Below are 20,829 nucleotides of genomic sequence, written 5' to 3'. Positions count from 1 at the left end.
AGCGCCAGTCAGAATGAAAATGAAACTGCTTCCCCTCAACAGCAATGTGAGACAACCATGTCTTTTCATATTGAAATGAATCTAAGTAACAAACTTGAATAATTTTGCAGCCTTTATATCTAGGGAACTGCATAACATGAAGACGACATGTAAAGGAGAAATTTTGAAAACAAAAATTGTCAGCTTTTGAATTTTATATGTAGTGGAATAACCACTTAAAGAATCTTTAAGACCAAGAGAAAATTATAAAAGTGATATTTTTAACTAACAATACCTTTTTTTCCTCCCTCTATAAGGAACAGACTTCATTTCTCAGTTGCAAAAGTAACACAATCAGAAAGGCATCTTTCAAGTGACTAAATTTCTTGGGTTTGTGAAATTAAGCTGGATGTACTCTTTAGGAATTGTTCAAAGTTGGGGGGGGGTGTTAAACATTTTTTTTTTTATTGCTTTCTTAACAGAAAGCAAGAGTAAGGCTTTTTCCTTGGTACTCACATGTTTGTTTGAGCCTTGAACTAAATACGTCTGTTATTTATCAGTTGTACTACTTGTTCTGAAAAGTCCAGATAGGATGTCATTGCGCAAAAACATAGTCCTTGCCTCCAAAAAACATGCAATGTCAATGGAAAACAAAACAAATGTGTAGAAAATGCAATTGCAGATTGGAAGCTGAGGCACAGAGATATCATCTGACGTCACATAGAAGGTTTGTTTAAGATCCTGGAATTAAGATCATCTATCAATTCAGACTTTTAACCACAAAACGAATCTTCCTGACATTACAAACATCCTTGAAAGATGAAGGCAAACACGTCTCAACTTATCGCTGTCTTAAAAGCTTTATTCTTTAAAAGTAGAGCAAACTAAACCCAATAACAATACTATTTTTTAAAATAACGCATTAAATTATATTAAAGAATCAGACGTCCACTTTTAATGCTGTTTTTACTGCAATACATGTTGAGGACTATGTTTTGACATTAGCACATAGCTGTATGTGTCAAGATGGTTTGGAGCTTCACAATTCACATCAGAGCTTTATGAAGCACTGTTTTTCTGGGACAACACAGTTTCATAGCAGGAATAAGCAAAGCTGAGAAAAGCAAGGAATTTTTTTTTGTCTCAAGGGAAATTACAATATTCCAACATCTGTTTTCAAATTAAGACAGTCAAAATGCTGAACTTTTCGCAGACTGACAACTTAGAAAAAAATTAAATCCAGGAATCTATAACTTGCTTTTGATCACTGTATCTATGTCTATTCTGGTATATGTGTCCAGTTTTCTTAGGCTTTAATGACGAAAAATAGCGCATATACTCCAGAGCCCAGACATGGCCAAGTCATATCCCCAAATCGAGAAGCCTGGAAATGCTTCTGAGTGTGTCCTGTCGTACATGGCATCTTCTGACACTGAACTGTATCTTATACAAAGGATAAACACGCCTTATCCCTGATTCGGACCTGTTGGCCAGGATTTGAGACTGAGCTATATGTTTTATGCTGTCCTGCTATCATATAAGCCTTATGCTGATTTCTGAGGTGCTGTCAAAGATTTTAATGGGATTTATGGCCCTGTGCAGGAAAGAATGGGGAAGAAAGCAGCAAAACCACACGAAGCTCTTACAAACCTTGCTCTTACCCTGAACACACAGAGGTTACTGTCAGAGGAATATAATATTATGTGCCTTAGATCAGCACAACAATCCAAAGCAATGTTTTCATTTGGACAGAACTGGTGGAAAATCGTGATTAAATGGAAACTTCCTTTTTCATTGACAATTCATTTTGATGGAAAACGCCTGCCTAATCCCTGTAATACACCACCAGACAGTCCCTTAAAGCAAATTCTCTCTTTATACATGACTTAGAGAGGACAGTCATCAGCCAGGTTGCTTCAGTGCTTTGCCACCGCAGCTCAGCTCTGACTTATTTGCCAGCTCAAACCCGAGGTGCCAATTGTGGTGGTGAACCGTGTGCGCTGGTCAGTCACTCGTTTCACACACGCCGCAGATCAATTCCTGTATGATACTGCTTTTTCATTTACCACATATGCTGAACTGCATTTGACCTGGTGGTGAAAGGTTTCATTTACCATTACAGTCACTTCAGCTGTGCAGTCTCCAGTCTGTACGCTGATTTATGGATGGATGGATTTGCATATGGCAAACATCCACACAGCTTTATAAGTTTGCATTTACGCCAATAAATGTAAAGTCAGGTCTATGACACGAGTATGAGTAATGTTTTTATTAGAAATAGTTCTGTTGTTGAGGGTTTTTTTTTGTTTTGTTTTGTACTTTTTTTTAAATGCACAGAAGGCTAAAATACCATTCCATTCCCAGATTAAGACAGAGGGATACTGCTAAAAAAATCAACCCTTTATTTCTTCTTTTTATCTCATCCTCTTTATTTCTTATTTCTTTCTTGTAACTGTTCTTTAGCGAGTATACATAGGGATCATCATGTCCCTGGGAGCAGGGCTGAGTATGAATCCTGACACCAACGGAGAAATCTCCAGGCTGATCTTGGAGATGGGGACACAAGAACAGCAATATCCAGACAGACCAAAACCAGCCTAATGCAGTGACTGCTGGTGACCCGCCATGGGTGGTTAAGGAAAGAACACGAAGACAGGAGAAGGCATAGCTCCTGATAGCCCTTGTGTCAGAGCTGAAGAAAATCGTGCTAGGTTTTTGGGGTGGATTTTTTTGTTTGGTTTGGGGTTTTCTTGTTGTTGTTTTGTTTTGTTTTAAATAGCATTTGATCTCTTAGGCCCTACCTGGCCTAAACTGACTACTGCAGAAGGCTCATGTTTGGGTAGTTTCAATACCAACACTGCTAACCCTGTACAAGCGCTAAAAGCCAGTGTCCTGGTTTTCAGACATTTTTACTGTAAGGAAGCTGTCATTCCCTCCACATCGTACATGTGTATCTTCAATTAAAGCTAACACTGTCTTGATGAAACATCATGACAAATATTCATTCATGTTTTGTTTCCTGGTATGAGCAAAGGAGAAAAGATCCACCTCCCGCCCACACTCTGTAACAGATTTAGGAATGCAAGACCTTTCATGCTTAAATCATCTACTCTGCAACGCAAACGTTTATACCCACCGAAATGCAAAACACATCATTCATTATTTTGAAACTTAATGTTGAATTAGACATTTACACTGAGGAACAGCTAAAAATAACTTGCAGCAGGGCGTGGCGCAAATTTGCCCTCTTTATGGATCTGGTCCAAGTATGGGTGTGTAAATAGCTTCAGATTTGGATACATTATGTAGGCAAATGTATACATGCACCTCAGGATAATTTCAGAATTCAGAGAGTTTGGAAAGTTTCTTCCCTTAGCTTAGCTTTACAGAGGCATAGGCTGAGCTTAGCCAGACCCAAAAATCCCTTTGGAAGACCAGTTGGGTGGGAGAGAGCTCCTGGTCTCAGCAGGACAAAGCAGAGGAAGGAGTTACCCATGCTGTATTTATGCTCTACATACCCTGCCACTGGCTGGCAACTTTATACAGATGTCTGATGTCTGCGTGTCCCTTAGTTATCACTTTCTTCCAGTAAGTGGCCTTCTTGATATATGAATCTTTTGTATCTATGTTAATATAGAATGTGATTTGTACCTTTTAACATCACCTTTGGCCAGCACTAGAGAAGTGTTAGGATGCCTCTGTTCCCAGACATCGTGGACCTGTTCACTAATGAGTTGCTTTGTGGGTTGTTGTTCTCTGATTGCTAACATAGTTTAAGTAACAGCTCCAATTAATGAAATTGATGCCCCTTACAGCCTACTGACGGACTTCACAGCCAACTGCGCCAGAGATCAGAAGTAGTGCAAATGTGTTTCCTATTGGATTTTATGCCACAAGTGGTTTCCGCTCCTATTTTTAATAGAAAACATTCTTTTTGTTTCCTTCTTTAAATGTACACCTATCATAAAACGTGGACAATTTTATTGCCCCACCACCCTCCACTGCATTTGAGACTTTCTGCATTTTCTTAACATGTGACATAGGCCACAATAAATTTTAGGATAATAGAAGTGTCTGCAAAAGTGCCTACATCTGAGCGGCTGCAATTCGAGATCCCTCTTGCCGCTTTGCGAAGAGCACTGAGAGCCCACTGACAAGATGTCTGGGGCGAGGGAGCACATGGCCCGGTGCTCGCTGTCCCTCTTTGTCAGACTGATGGTTGAAAAGGAGCAGGGATTCCTTGCTCTCCTGCTCGTGTTAGCAGCGATTTGGAGTGGCAGGAAAGCAGCTCTGGAGTCTCCCGCTGTGGGGAGATCTCCCGGGCCCTCTCCAATGAGCTCACGTGAGAAGCAGGCAGTAGCAACTTCCACTCAGAGTGCCTGGAGCCACAGCTACGCTAAGTAAGTAATACTCCAGTAAGGGATACAAGTTTCCACAGTGCTACGCCCTTTTTTGATAGATACGGGAACGGTTATTGAAACAGAACAACGGCATTATGGTAACCCTGTTCCAACATTGCAGTATTAATTATCGACAGTTGCTGTGCTTGAATCAGTGGAACGGCTTCAAGGCTGATTTGTGTCTAATGTGTGCTCTGTGTTACGCGCACTGATGGACTTCTGCACGGGTTTTAATGGACAGACCTGTTAACAGGAAAAATGGGAGAGGGCTTGGATAAGAGATGACATTCCTTTCCTCAAAAACTCAGCTTAAACTTGCTTGGGCCTTCAAAAATATCTGATCAAATTTTATATTGATACACATACTTGAAAGGACTCAAAGATCCCCCAGACGGAGCGGCAGTCTCTGTGGTGACTTCACAGTATCACAGTATCACAGTATGCTAGGGATTGGAAGGGACCTCAAAAGATCATCTAGTCCAATCCCCCTGTCGGAGCAGGAACACCTAGATGAGGTTGCAGTTGACTTCAGTTGACGTTATATCCTACTAAACATGAGGACGCAATGAGCCACAGCAAGGCAACCACTGCTCTTCTTGTGGCACAGCACAGTGGAGCCACGGGATAAGCAGGATCAAGAGGGATTGTTACTGAATGAAAACTTTCAATTGGGAGCAGAACAATATTTTGAACAGTTTTTGCCTCTTTTCTTCCCATTAACTGGGCAGAGCTCAAAAATGTCAAGTGATCCTTACAATTGCTTGGTTTTGTTGCTTTATTATCTAATAAGTAAAGAGGAACGTGCATAACCTCCCAAAAGGGCGCTTCACATGGCAAGTGCCATGTACATTGAAATCAATGGGACTACTCATGTGAGTAGGAGTTTGTAAGATCATTCTTTTTTTTGGTTTTTAATCTCCTGGTAAATACCAAGACAAATCACATTTCATTAGAGGAATATTAGTGTGATCGAGCAAATCCCAGAGTCTTTGAATAATTGCCCTTTATAAACTCAGTGAATTAAATTGCATTTAACTTTGCCTCCGTGAGTTCTTTTCAGCACTACGCAACCAGATCAAATTCGTGCGCAGAAGCTTTTCAAGAAAGAAAATGCGTGCTGTAAATGATTACGGGGTCACACAAGCTATTTACTGAATTATGGAACTTGAACGAAATACATCATGATATTTCGAGGTAAGTAGATGGAAACTACAAAACGGTATAGGGGGAAATTATATTGGTAAACTACAGGAATAGTCCTATGTTATCTCATGATTAAGGGGGAGGTACATAATTCATATCACCTTCGGAGGTGAACTTTACTTTGGAAACAGTTTCTAGTCCTTGCGTCTGCCTAATCGCAGTTTTTGGAGCTGTTTCAGACATAAATGGCTTAGCAAATCTTTCTCTCTCCATATACACACATGCCAATTCTATCTAAGTAGACATGAGGTACAATAAAACATGTAGAAAATTGTCTGGCTCAGAGCCTATTAAGATTTTTATTTTACTTTGTGTTCCTCATCTTTCTACTGTTTACGTTCACTTTTTTGCCTTTTTGGATGCATTAAGAACTGTATCTTTTGAAGGATACATTTAGTTTTAAACAAAAACATTCACCCATTCTACCCAGTTGAGCATGTACTGAAGTACAACAGCAGAGCAGAGTTGTGAAACGCTGAGCAGTTTGTAAGGAGGATTAAAGTAATGATTATTTTGGGTGCCTCCTAGGTCAGATACTGACACAATTCAGAATAATACGTGAATCCTTTACATTTCTTCCACTTCTATCACACTTGTCTGCCAGATTTTCAGTGAAGGTCTACATCTGCTTGCTGCTTAACTCTTGTGCTTTTTTTTGCCTTTTTTTTTTTTTTTTTTCTGTGGGGGTGGGAAGGTGGCTTTTTTAGCTTATCTTTTTTGAAATATTAAAAGAAGTCAAAATGTATAGTAGTGGGAGATCTGATACTACTTTTTAAGATTCATTTTTCCCCAAGTGGTCATTATTACAGCAGATCTATTTAAGGCATGGGAGTTGCCATACCTGTGAATAAGTTAAAGTTTTACAGTGCTGTTTTTTACAGCACTTTGAAATGCAATGATCTTTGCCAGGAGCTAGCTAGAGAATTATTTACATATCTCCCTTCCTACCTCAGCTGACCATTCACATGCAAATAGGAGCTTTGACAGCTTCTCCACACATTTATGAAACACAGTGATATGTCCATTTTTCAACTCAAAATGAAAGACATGGCAAAGCCTTAGCATAAAGCCCTGCCAGACTCTAGATTAGTTTCTTACTCTGCAACACTGAATATGGGAGGGTGGGGGGGTTGAGAGGTGGAGAGGGAGAACAACACAACAAAAAAACCAAACTAACCTTCTTGGAAAATTTTGGGAGCACAGTGAATACATTTTGGTCACAAATTAAGCATTCACAGAATCACAGAATCATCAGAGTTGGAAGGGACCTCTAGAGATCATCTAGCCCACCCCCCCGCTAAAGCAGGATTGCCCAGAGCACATTACTCAGGACTGCATCCAGGCGGGTCTTGAACATCTCCAGAGAAGGGGACTCCACAACCTCCCTGGGCAGCCTGTGCCAGTGCTCTGTCACCCTCACCGTAAAGAAGTTTTTCCGTCTATTTGAACGGAACTTCCTATGTTCTAACTTGTGCCCATTGCCCCTCGTCCTGTCACTGCGAACCACTGAAAAGAGCCTGGCTCCATCCTCCTTCAACCCACCCTTTAGATACTTGTATGCCGTAATAAGGTCTCCCCTCAGCCTTCTCTTCTCCAGGCTAAAGAGTCCCAGCTCTCTCAGCCTTTCCTCATAAGGCAGATGCTCCAATCCCTTAATCATCTTAGTTGCTCTTCGCTGGACTCGCTCCAGCAGTTCCCTGTCCCTCTTGAACTGGGGAGCCCAAAACTGGACACAGTATTCCAGTTGTGGCCTCACCAGTGCCGAGTAGAGGGGGAGAATGACCTCCTTCGACCTACTGGCCACACTCTTCCCTATGCAGCCCAGGATTCCTATGGCCTTTTTGGCGACAAGGGCACATTGCTGGGCCATGGATAATTTACTGTCTACCACAACCCCCAGATCCTTCTCCTCCAAGCTATCTCCCAGCAGGTCAGCCCCTAACCTATACTGGTGCCTAGCATTCTTCCTCCCCAGGTGCAGGACCTTGCACTTGGTTTTGTTGAACCTCATTAGGTTCTTCTCTGCCCAGAGAAATGCATTCATTTCCTAGAGACTGGCTGGGGGACAGTAACTTTACAAATTATTTGAAAGGCGGATCTGACTTAAGCTCTTGCTTTTTCCTCTCTTGCTCACTCAGAACCTAACAAAATATCTCAGCCCCTTAAAAAAACCCTGATTTTAAGAGTAAGTTCAAATCATTGCAGGGTGGACACACCATGACACGAGGGGAAGAAAATGAGCAGCAGACACTTAAGTGTCTGTTAAACCCCATGTTTGCAGAAACTTGGCTTGTACTACTGAGCACTTGCCCGTAGTACGTACTCACACACACACGTGAGTCCCAGAACAGTTCACCTCTGCATGGGACAGGTTCACGGGCTCACCCCACACATGCAAGCAATCCCCTCCGAAACCCCGGTGTCTGAAAGACCTGACTGAGTGGTTCAGCTCAGGACAATACTGTGCTTTCATGGTGATTATCAAAAATCGTTGCTATTCCACCCACTCGCCAGTTGTTATTTCAAAGGAAAACTTGTCTTAAGACCCAAAGTCTCCTTTTCTGGTGTGGTTTCGGTGTCTTATAACCAGAAACAAGTACACGTTTCCTAGTCTAAAAAGCTGTATTTCACCTCTCCTCATGTAATTTACATACATTGATCACTTCCATATGTCTGGCAGAAGGTAAAATAGTTTGTATGCATAGTAATGGGGGTGAACCCACAGTGAAACAAAATTCGGCATTTATCATATTCCTACATGCCGATAAAAAAGTTTTTAAAGAGGATCGCATTTGAGAGAAATGTCCTTTGAAAAACCGTTTGTGGTCTCAGCTATGGAAATTGTGTTCAAAAACTAAAAGTTGCATTGCTTGGTCTTGTCCTCGGTCCCTTTGGTGCCATGTCAATTAGCAGTATCAGTGGCCTAATTCCCTTCTCACGCGCATCATTGCAGTCACAGTCATTTAACGAAGTTACACTTGATTTACACCAGAACAATTGGTGATAGCTTAAAATTTCTAATACAGAATAACAATACACATGCGAGTTGATAGTGCTCTCTTCGAAGACAAATGGAAAAGCTTCTTTACTCCAGTAAACAGAACTTTTTACGTTGGTCTCTTTTGGTCTGTTTGCCAGCCTCAAGAATTGGACTTGGCTCTTCTAGCACCAGAAAAACTGTAGCGAGTGGTCAAGTAAGACCCTGTAGTCTAACAAGTCAAACTACAGACTCGTGCCTGACGTTCAAAGGTACTCTATAATCATACAAATTCTTGTATTTGCTCTGTATTTCTTAATTAATGGCAGGAAAACCAGTACTTTATTATGGAAAAAGAACGTTATTCAAAACAACCATTACATCATGTAAGTGGCATGAGGAAGTATAAAAGCAGAGAAAAAAAAAAAAATTCCTTGAGTTAATTGACTGAAGGTAATATTTAAATGCTGCATTTAAAGTATGTGGAATATATGAATGACCGATTTTATTTTCACACAGGTCAGGCTGATGAGGGGAACAGGTGCTTTCTTACTTATTTGAGGAATGAGGATGTGAATCTTACAGAGATGCAGAATTCCACTTCTGAATTTATTATGGCAGCTAATCCTCATTATTAGGTTTGAACCAGGGCTGTCAAGCAACAGTTTTCCACTGAGCGAGTCACAGTTGATAGGCAATTAGAGCTGACTGAACTGATTACTGAATATTTCTCCAAGTGGCTGAGAAAGGCTGCCTTCATCCTGGAGAAGGTTGGGAAGCATTTTGGGTATGGAAAGTCGGAAAAAAAGGCTGTGTGCAGGAAGAAATAAAATGTTTGTGTCCAGAATCTGTTGGGAAGGAAAGCACGTACCCTCGTAGGGGCAGAGGAGCACTAAAAACCAGTGGCCTGGTATGTTCAGACTGGGTGGAATGGGGAGCAAGTGCCCAAAATGAGGGGTTTAGTTTTGTCTGATAAGCACAAGAAAAAAATTACATTTTTAAACTCCCTCTTAATTTTAAAATATGATTATCAGAAAGAAAGAAAGAAAAGCCGAGCTTAAACTCAGAGAAACAGGAAAGGATCTTGCAAGCCCTCACGTACCTTTGGTAGACAGTATTACACAGACTAAACACAAAAGCTCTTCTCCAGAGTCACCTGTAATCACCTTCACAGTCTATTTAGTGTGAAATAGAGGCGGATACTACAAAAAAACATTGCAAGGGGTTCCTGTATAGAACCGCTTGGAATATCCAAACTGAATTAAATTAGATATGCTTTCTGGATAATAGGCATGTGTTTCATGTCACAGATGTACACAGCTGTGAATTTAATTATTATAAGCACTTTAATGTACCTGTAAGGCCTTTGTATATTGATCAAAAATAAGTTCTGACTGAACTTTGAATATACACATTAATGGGATTATTCTGAGGATACGGCTCTGAATAAGCATGGCAAGTCTCTGACCTCAAGCAATTCCTCATGAGATCACTTAATACCACTTTACAGGTGAAGAAGCTGACACAGAAGAGCCAAAGAATTAATAGGATTTCACATTTATGGTACTTTGTTGGATTCCCATTACAGTACAGACTTCCTGTGCATCATCAACCATGGTGCTGGGTTTCTGTTAACCTCCAACCTCTGTTTGTAGGTGAGGATAACAAAACTTTCCTAATTTGCGTGACTGTCGTCCAATAAAGAGTGTGAGTTCCAGTGGGTGTTAAAAGAATTATGAAAGACACAAAATTGTAAAAGGATGCCAGAAAAGGAAGAAGAATGCCAGAAAAGGAAGAAGAATGCCCAGTAGACTGCAGTACCATCACAGATAGGAAACAAAATCTGAAAAAGTAGAATTAGAAATATATGTTAATCTTGACCTTAATACTCCAGGCTGCAGAGAAAAACAAAATTTTCAACATTATTTTTAATTATTTATTATTATTATTACTATTATTTCTTTACTTCACAACACCCCTTTAAAAAGGGCTATGAGGAATTTTCTTTCAAATATAACAAATTCCTAAATCTTTTCACTTGGGATGAAATCTTGCTTGCCTATTTTTTGGAGGTCAGGTTTTATGGCTAGAGTACAAATGACAGGACACATATTTAGAACAACAATATGGATGGAGGTTTACCATACTGATAACCGCATAGCCAACATCTTGGAAATACTGCTTCGCTAATGTTTAGGACATTTCAGAGAAGTGCCAACTAGAGCTCTTTGAAAATGTTATCACATCCTCCTGTACGTCTGACTACACACGTGGTCTTGGTGGATGGACTCTGACACATCTTGGAAGAGCAGCAATTCAGAAATAAAGCAACTTCCTAACTGTGCAATTTGCAGGTAGCTCAAGAATGCATTTATACTGTTGTCTGCAAGGCCACCAGAGCAAGAAGTTTTGATAGAGCCATTCATCTGCTATAGCAGAAGGGAATCTGAGGAAAAAAAAGCAATCTGGAAGATAAAGTTTTTTTTTTCCCAGATCCTCAGACATCATTTCTGCCATCCCTCCTATCACTCGATGGGAACTGACATTTACCACACGGGCCTAGCAGAATGGAGACCTTGTACGGGACCTGGTGTGATGGAGATGAGATGAAGTTGACCTACAGATACTACAGAGCAACACTCATCATCACTGATATGACCCTCATTGCGTTTTGAGAAAAGGTTTCATGAGGAGTCAGAACCATTTCAGATTATACATTCAGGCAAAACTAGTGAAGTTGCACAGGGAAATCCATGCAGGAAGTAAAAGTAATGTTAACACCCTGAAATCTCCACTTCGTCCTAAGAGAGTCCACTCTACGCCTTGGCCAGGCATGCGATCCATGTGTAGCAGAGGACAGCTATTGCCATTCCAGTGTCAGCTGGTGATGAAAGCTGTACCCTGCACTCTCTGCAGCTCTTTTGGATGCTTGTGAGCTGTATTTATCGTCTGTTGCTTCTAGAAAAGGCCACCAACCCCTCCCCCTTGAAAGGCAGCTCTAAATCCTTTAAATTATCTCACAGAGCTTTTTTGTGTCCTTTTCTCACACAAGGCTGGAATTTCAAAAGGAGCCAAGAGGGGCCGTCAGAACCAACATGAGCTTTGCTTCATTAGAGTGGAGAGTAAAGGAGAGCTTTCTTTTTCCTCCTTCCACAAGTTAGATGAAAGCAAATAACTACTTCATTCCTCAGATTGTTCCCCGCAAGATCCAACTTTGCACAAAAATATTTATAAGAGATGAGGATTTTATTTGACTGCTCACTTCTAAAGTTTCTGAAACATCCAGCTGGAGAGATAAGCAGGCGGCCCAACAAATGTCAAACAACTTCAAAACATTAGAAGAATGGCAAAAACTTCTGACTTTACTGCGTTTGGCTATCGAACAGCAAAGGATGAAAACTGGATGTGACACAAAGTAGACTAGTGCTCACACGTTTCAGGGATTGCTGTAGACGTGCCTAGCTCAAGGGGAATCTGTCATCCCCAAAGTGAGGAAAGAATCCCCGAACTGTACGTCTATTTAGAATTTTTAGAAATTAACCTAAATTAGGTTTCATCCTGCTCTCACTATCGAAATACTCCAGCTGAAAAAGGGGAGAATCGGGGTCGAAGCACCTGTCCTCCGAGTTGCACATACGCACATGTATTTTTATTTGCAAACCCTCCTATATGAAACTGGGTCTTGAAAACATTTTTCTTTTAAAGCGTAGAAGCATTCAGAAAGTAACAGAGCTGGTCAGGGGACAGCTTATTGAAAGCTCCGAATGATTAAGCTGTTAAATTAGTAAAGCTCTGCAGCCCCAGACAGTCACTTCCAGCATGTGTCACTGGATTTGGGATGAGCTTATTAAGGAGGAGAGATATGGGAAATGTGAGATGTACGTTAAGTAATTATTTTAAGAATATGAAGAATGTAGTGGTACCGTATATTTCTTGCTGTGACTGCAAGTTTGATGCAAATTTAGATAGAGTCACAGGTGACCTCAGGATCACAGATACTGTGGGCATACGTAAGTTTAATCAGTTGGATTTTTACACGACTTTAAATACTCATTTAAGCAGAGACAGTTCCTTAAATTAGGATGCTTTGGATCAGAATACAGCCTAAATTCTTACGGAGCATTTAATTAGTACCTTCTCTTGATACCTTCCCAGAAAGAAAGAAACTAAATGAATGAACAAGGAGCTTAATTCCTTTGGCAGTCACTGAAAAGCGATGAGCACCCTTAAAGTCCCATTCAGCCTGCCTAACCCAAGATTAGCTCTCTGGAGGTACCTCTCCTTCCACTGACAGTGAAAAGAGCCTAACGTGGCTGACTATGTCAGTCAAAAAGAAAGAGAAAGACACCACAGAGAACCTCTTGTGGTGCAGGAGAAAGGCTACAGCTCGCTCGTAGGATTTCTGATGCTCTCAACAGCTGTGGCCATCCTTTTCTCTCCGGTACATCGGGGCACCATCCCACTTGGAAAAAAACAGGGAAAGTCAAGTAAATGCACTATCCTCACAGTTATTCGCACCATCCACAGCTGTCACTGGAAGCGAGCAGCTAACCTATATGAAGGCTGTATGTGGGAGGACCGTGAACTCGCAGACATTCCTGAAGGGAGCTTTAATCCTGCAAGGGAAGGAATTCGCTGAATCGCCCACCAGCACCAGCACACCACCAGCAGCGACTTTCACATTTAACCTTAATTAACAAGAGCACCAGGCCAAGCTACAGAACTTCCATTTAAAATTTTGACACAGAGCTGCCAGGGTCCACCCCACACATTTGCTTAAAAATAAGCGCGTGGGAGCCTGAAGACAATTTTACCCTTTTTAGCTTCCAAACAACTGGAAAATGTCACAACCATTGACACCACTTAGAAGGATTTGTTTTCTTCTCAGTCACTTAGGCACTGCCTCAGGTGAAGATCTGATTTTGCTTCAGATTGAACTAGGGTCAAGTCAGGCTCCAGCTGATGGAGAAAATGTTCAAAATATTGGAGCAACTTGCTTGGGCTTCCATCGCAGTGTTCCAGGTACGCACATGAGAGAAAAGCCCTGTGGGCCAGAGGAAGTAAATAAAAAAAGATGTCTCTCTAAAAGCAGCTGTGGGCATTAAAGGTCACAGGCAGAATCAGTGATTAGGCAAACCAAAACCATATTAAAAGGATCAGAGTATCGCAATGCATTAAATAAAAACTTAAAAACATTTCCAAGCAAAAAGAAAGACTTAAAAATACAAATCATTCAGTGATTTCTTCTGAGGTGGAACTTCATGTAAATGCTTTCTGTATATACAGATGCACGCGCAGGAGAGATTATCATAAATAACCCATTTACATTGTAGCAACCTACAAAGACTGGGTTTCTTATTTTAAATATTGTTTTGCTAAACCTTACGGAATACACACCCGAACAAACCCTGAGCAAACAGAGAGGTACTTCAGCCCTGATCAAAAAACCTCAAGCGCAGAAGTAAACTTCCAAGGCAGACTTCACATGTCAGTAGGTCCGTTGAGCTCAGTGAAACTACGGATGTTTAAATTCTTCGCTGGGTCGGAGTCTTAAAGATGCTGTAACAAACAGCAGGGCTAAGTGCTGCACACCTTGTCCACAGCGAAAGAGTAGAGTTTCCATTGCTGTCAATACGGCACCTTCCATGAATAATTCAGTCATTTGCAAACCGTACAGCACAAATAATTATAGAGAACTCCAGCTTCTCAGAAAAGGGAGGCTCTGTAATTCAGAAACCACTTTTTCCACTGGAATTAAATGGGAAAGTTGGAAACACAAAATGAACATGTTGGGCTAGGTTTTCACCCTCCTTGTTCCAATTACACTGCCTGTCTCAGGCCCTAATTAGCGAGCTGAAAATTTCCCTATATAGGCAAGATCTGAGCTCAGGCACCTCCTTCATCAGCTTCTCCCTCCTGTCAGCCTGTGGGGCATGTCAGAGGCAGGCAGGGTAGTCCTACCGTCTCCCCTGCCAGTTCTCAGCTCTCCTGAAGACTCCACTCAACCAACGCTACAAAGACCAACCCACAGATCTTCTCCGAAAGCCTCATCTGCCTTCCAGCCGCCTTCCAGCCGCCTGCCCTGACTGACCAGCAAGGTCCGGGAGCGGCAGAGCTGTGGGGACATGTCGTGGGGAACAATGGAAGCTCAAGAGTGTTACAGGCCCGTGCCTAGACTGCAAACATCACCGGTTTGCCTTCCTTCACGGTCCGAGTCTGGGCTGCCCTCCTCTCCTTTTCAGGCACATTAGAGAGGCTTTTCCCTCAGACAGTACTTTTACAACATAGTTTCAGCGAAAGTTGATTTAAGCAGATACCTTGAAATCTGAGACAAACTCTAATACTGGTCCCAACTCGAGAAAGACGGGCCCCCTTGCCAATATTTCTCTCCTCATTTCCTTCTCCCACTTTGTCCCGCTTTCCCAATATTTGTGGAGGTATTGGATTGTGAGTTATAGAGTTTGATGGAAAGGAAAAACCACAATCAAACCCACCAGCAGGTCATCAACTACAGCCAGGCTGGGTCAGCAAACTACCAACCAGGTATCATATTTACTGTAGCGAACATACAGGTAATTCAGCGCGGTGTCATTCCTCCCTCCTCACTGCACGTTGGACTGATTGAAATGGGCAGAAGTTTTGCCATGGCTTTCACTAGGGCCAGCTTTTCACCCGCATAAAAATCCATCCTGTGAAACTGTAAATCAATTGCACATCAAGGATGGAGTAGTTCTCACCATCATTGCAACTTTAAACAAAACGCTTATTTTTAATATGGCTTGAATTGGAGCCAGGGAGTAATAGAGCTAAATCTGTGCGCAATGCTTTTCCAGTTACTTATTCTCAAGTAATATGTATCCAATTGAGCAACAATAACAAAGAAGAACCACACATGTACTCTTACAAAACATACTTACAGCATTTAGTAATTTTCAATAGACAAATAGGACGCGACAGATGGATTTGAGAAAGTTGGGTTCACGAGATTTGCTCATGTGGAGACAAAAATCGGGGTTGCCTTAGGAAAAATCTGTAAATCGAGGAATCGTCAATGGCAACTCTCTCTTTCTTTAGGCTTATATGTTTATATTTAAAGGTTATTGTAGCCGGTTCCATCTCTGTTTGTGCTGTTACCTCCCCACACAGAGGACAGCAAAAGAAAATAGGAAACAATAAACGATATGAGAAATCCATCTGGAGTTAAGACTTTATTTATTGTTTTAAACTTTGCACACTCAATTTGATCACCATCTTTCTGAGAACTCTGTGCTCAGTAGAAGTTTCCTGAACAGAATCCGTGACCTAATGACACAATATAGAGACTTACAACTGACACTGAAACTGAAGCCAATGAAATTTAAAAAAAACAAAACAAAACACCAAAAAACAAAAACCCAACAACAAAGCCCCCTACAGTCTTTAAGAAAAGATTCCTTCACTTTTGATATACCAACAATGACATTTCTTGTTACTTTACAACAAGGACCCAAAGTCTTTGAGGGACATAAAAAGAGGAGCTCAGAGGTTGAAGGGCTCAACTGAGCTTTCAGTTTTATAGCTGGTTTTACCACATTTAGGCTGTGATCCAGGACTTACTGATTTCAACGAACTTGGGATCAGGCCTTTAATCATATTAATTCCCTTTGGCTGAAATGAGGAGATAAATATCCTCTGTGCAAAACCTTTCCAATCCATGCACTAAGATGAAAATGCTTGGAAGCTTTAAAATGTACAGAGCAAAACCCTGATGCTACCGAACAGGAGTTTCACCACAGATTTCAGCTGGACAAGGGTTTCCCTAGTGCTCTCCTCAAATTTCCTTCCTTTAATATGCCACCAAAATCAAGGTGATAGAAACCAAATAACCAGAAGTCTGTTTTACAATAAACAGAAAGAACCCTTTCAGACCGCAGATGTGGCCTTAGTATATGCATTTATACACTTTCTCTTCCTCTTCCTATCCGTAACATGCCCCGTAGGATACTTCTAATCTTCTGCAAGGCTGAGTGACAAGAAGTTAAGAGGAAGCAAGAATGGGAGTTTACCGAAAACTTCTGTCCAGCAACCTGGGAAATGGCAGAGCTAATACCAGACCTTTGAAAACAAGTGACCATAGGAAATCAAGGTTGGCAGGGATTTAACCCTTCATGACTCATTTTGCTAACTTTTAAAGCAAATGCCTGAGCTTTTTAACCATGTTTGACATCTAATTAGTCGAGCAAAACAAGAAGTTAAAATACATCCTTGCTTTCCTTTTGAAATAAAGCACTGACAATTAGCTCCAAGGTATTTGTTTAGGGAAAAAAAACCAAGCATGCATGTTAAAAGAAAGCACAGTGACAGCCACTGAAAAGACGAGTCGCTTGGGTCATTCTTTCTACCTTGTGTATTTTTTTTTTTTTTTCAGTATTATAAGTTTGTTATACTCAACCACTACTCTTTACAGAGGGGCAGAATGGGTAAGTAACTGGGTAGCTTCTCTTCCTAATTGCGGGCAGCTTCAACAGAGGCGAATCAGGTAGTATCATATAGTCCTACAGCGGTGACGTATACACCCTGAGAGATACAGATTAGCATGTAAGGTATTCAGTCAGTGCCTAAAAGAAGTTTTTTCAATAACTACAGCTCTTAAGGCTGTTCCTACGCAAGGTGTTAACATTGATCTGTGCATAGAGGACTGTGCTGGAAGTAAAATCGGTCCGGAAAAGCACGAGCTGATAGGGCTTAGTTTTCCCTGACTACTAAGGATACCCCCATACGAGGGGATCGATGCAGCAGCACAGGCAACACGCTCCTCTTGACCTGGCCAAGCATTTACACAGGTACTTAACGTTAAGCATGTGAGTAGTCTGATCTGATTTTTAGGGTTACACATCTTTTAAGTCAAACATGGGATTAAGTATACATATGAATCAAAGGCCGCAGCGTGAATTCCTGCGAGTCTTCAGACTTTAACTTGCTTTGAATTAACTATGCATTTACTTTCTTTCCTAGATAGCAAGTAGCGTTGCTCAGCGTTTGAAGTCATTTTCTTGTTGCAATGATCTGTCAGTTATAAGAACAGTTTCAATGTTCCTTTCAGTTTCCTGGTTTGCTCATAGAGGATTAACCACATATTAAAATTTGTTGTATGATGTATTTCAGAAATTAAAATGAGACCCCTTCTCTCAGCAAGAGCAGAACTGGAAAACAACCAATCAGCAGAGTAGCAAAATGTTGCTAAACTGTATATGGATACAGTACCAGTGGGGTGAAAAAAGAAAAAAAAAAAAAAAAAAAGAAAAAACCAAAAACCACTATCAGTCACATTTTGCCATCCTTTGAAATTAGTTTCTGTGCATTTAGTCAGTATGAGCAGGGGTAGCAGACTTGAGCCACCAATAAACTTTAAAAGGGTAAAAAATAATAAACAATAATTGATTAGCCATTAAATCCCTTTACAGGATATTTTTACAGCATTTATGCTTCTATATACTAATCTGACTTTCAGTACGATTGTGGAAGTTTGAAAGTAAGAGTTTTTTAATGATTTTTTTGACATGACATGCAGTTATGGTAGAAGCTTTCTTCAGACTCCATTATTCAAAATAATCAATTTTCTGTTAAGTATAAATGGCTTTTCTTATGAAAACCAAATGAACAGATTCTAAACCCCTTAAACTGTTCTTTTCATTTATATCTTTTCAAGTTTAAACACACACAAATATGTTCTTTAATAAAACCCTGCACATTTATTTCATACAGTGCATCCAAGTTTTGCAGGTGTTTAATTTTTTTTTTTTTTTTTTTCATCTGGAGTGCGAAAATGACGTCTGCCTTGTATCAGAGAGGACTTTTCCCCCTCTCATTCGCAGCACGAGAAAGATGTAAAAAATTGGAACACATATTTCTACTGGCGAGAGACGTATTGACACTATACTGTAAACTGAGATTGACATCTATGACCAGGCATGCACACACATGTTCTCTTTTTTTGCAACTGCAGAAGCAGTGCGTTACTTTTCCTCCCTTCTTTCAGAACCGTAGCTGCAGCTCCTTCTCTCAACCTCCAACAATCTGAGAATTACGAGAAGGCAGCTCTTCAGAGAGAAACGTATATACACCTAGATGTATAGATCTCCCTTTCAGAAATAATATTCTACAGCTCTTACATTTTAAACTTCTTTCCTAGTTGCACATTCTCCAGGTTTGGTGAATTCTTCTGAAAAATGCCCTCTGAGAGGAGCTATGCTGATAAAGACAAGACTCTGCCTACTTCAGAGTCCTCCTGTAACACTGGCAGCATTAACCAAAAGTTAATTACTGACAATTGCAGTGTGAGTGGCATTACACAATTTCAAACGTAAACGTAATCTCACAGCTCTCTTTCTTCAGTTACACCTTCCCTGTGATCTCTAATGAAATACATCAGACTCCACCGAAAACAACCTCAGTTCAAATAAACTGCACTGCATAAAACATCCATAGGCAGTATTTTCTAGCGCATAACAGTCCTTTCCTCCTTTTCTGGACTGATCTGTTCCTTTCAGTTTATAGTTTCTTGGCAAACCCACCATCCACTGCTTATGTTAGGCATCTGATTGTCAGATTTCTACAGACTGAATATTCATGACTTGAAAATTAACCACTTCGTGCCTAAAAAAAAAAAAAAAAAAAAAAAAAAAGGAAAATATAAATCTACATCTATTCCTGCTGTTTGAAACAGATCTGGCATTGTGGCTGCGCTACACGCCCGGCTCGGGGGAGATCAGCCGGGTGGCCAAACACGTCCCACCGTTTGGAAGAGTAAAGTCCGATGGAACAGCACAAGGCTGAAAAAACACTCTTCCACGGATCAGCACGATCCGGAGTCCTCGTCTGCAAATGCAACTAACTCTTCTTTGTCTGTGTTTAAACTGCCTGGTACCGACCGCAGCACGGAGCGGCTTTTTAAGTAATTCTTTTTTTTTTTTTTTTTTTCTTTCCTCAGAAATTTCTCCTAATGCCAATTTCCCCTTTGGAAGATAAGGAAAACCCAGGGAGGAAAGGTGGGGAGGGGAGGGAGCGACGGGGCAAGGAGGAGAGGTTTTGAGGCGAACCGAGAAACGAGAGGGAACAACAGACTTACCTTTATAGGATAATTTGAGCCTTGGCACGTTATTCTTCACATGCTGGCAGTTCACTCTTCCTGCTAGTAATACTCCCAAGGAAAGCAAGGCAATCCCCCTGAGCCAGCCCATGCTGCAGCAGCCACTGTAGTGTCCCTGCCAGCCGGAGCCGCCGCGCTCCCCGTCCTGCCGGGCGCCGCCGGGGAACTTCAGGCAACCTGGGGGAGCGGAGGTAACAGGTGATGGGGGTGGGCTCCGCGCCCCGCCGCGCCCCGCCGCGCCCCGCCGCCGCCGCCGCCAGCCGCCCCGGCCCCCCGCTCGGCCGCCGCCGGGGCAACTTCAAGCCCCTCTCACGCACACGCCGCGGGCCGGAAAAGGAGGCAGCCCCCGGGCGCGAGTGGCGTGCGGGCGGGGGGGCGGCATGATGCGGGCGGCGGCGGCGGGCGGCGGCGCGGGCCGGGGGCAGGGGCCGGGGCCGGGGCCGGGCCGGGCCGGGCCGGGGCTGGGCGTTGCGCCCCGCTCCCCGCGCGGCGGGCGGGTCCCGGGCGGCAGGGGCGGGGGCGGCGGCGGCGGCGGTGGTGGTGGCCCCGCGCTCCCCGCGCACATGGAGGGAGGCAACGGGAAAGGGGGTGGGGGGGGGAAGGGGGACACCGGTTCTCCCCGCGCTCCCGAGAGCGGCTGACAATGGGAGCGCTGGAAAGCTCGACCCCCCCCCCCCCCCCCCCCCCCCACACACACACACACACCCTCTCCCCCCTCCCCGCCTCCCCCTCCCCGGCTGTCACAGCACACATGCAAAGAAAAAAAATATATAAATAAATAAAAGAAGGGAAAAAAAAAAAAAAGAAAAAAAAAAAGAAACGCATCGTGGCAGAGATTAGAGGAGGGAGCAGAAACCTCCACCCTGCTTGGGAAAGGCACGGGGCTGTGATTTTCATGTCATTGTCCAGGTTGTTGGGTTTGGGTTTATTTTTTTTTTTTTTCTTAATTTCATTTTACGGTTCGAATTAAAAGATGTACGCCCCCCTCTAAAAACAACAACAGCACAACACAACCCACAACATTGTTACCCACATAAATAACATCTCCTGCCCATAACGTAGTCCTCGGTGGGTCGCTCCCAGTTAAAAAACAAGTAACAAACTCTTCCATCAGCATAACTTTACCACTGAAGCTTTTAAAG

At 42.1% G+C, this 20,829-nt stretch overlaps 1 protein-coding gene across 1 annotated transcript in view; it reads right to left on the bottom strand.

Annotated features, from left to right (window-relative positions):
• SEMA3A (semaphorin 3A) overlaps positions 1-19,793 on the bottom strand; it is a gene marked incomplete at its 3' end in the record, with an annotated part of 167,821 nt that extends 148,028 nt beyond the window's left edge. The window contains exon 1 of the mRNA XM_082490315.1: positions 19,667-19,793. Coding sequence (XP_082346441.1) covers positions 19,667-19,778 — 112 coding nt within the window. The 5' untranslated portion in view covers positions 19,779-19,793. The remainder of the gene's footprint in view (positions 1-19,666) is intronic.
• Positions 19,794-20,829: the final 1,036 nt, after the last annotated feature.

The sequence above is a fragment of the Vanellus vanellus genome (assembly GCF_965231255.1).
Source record: "Vanellus vanellus genome assembly, chromosome: 1".
NCBI lineage: Eukaryota > Metazoa > Chordata > Aves > Charadriiformes > Charadriidae > Vanellus > Vanellus vanellus.
This window is presented reverse-complemented; position numbering and strand designations above follow the sequence as displayed.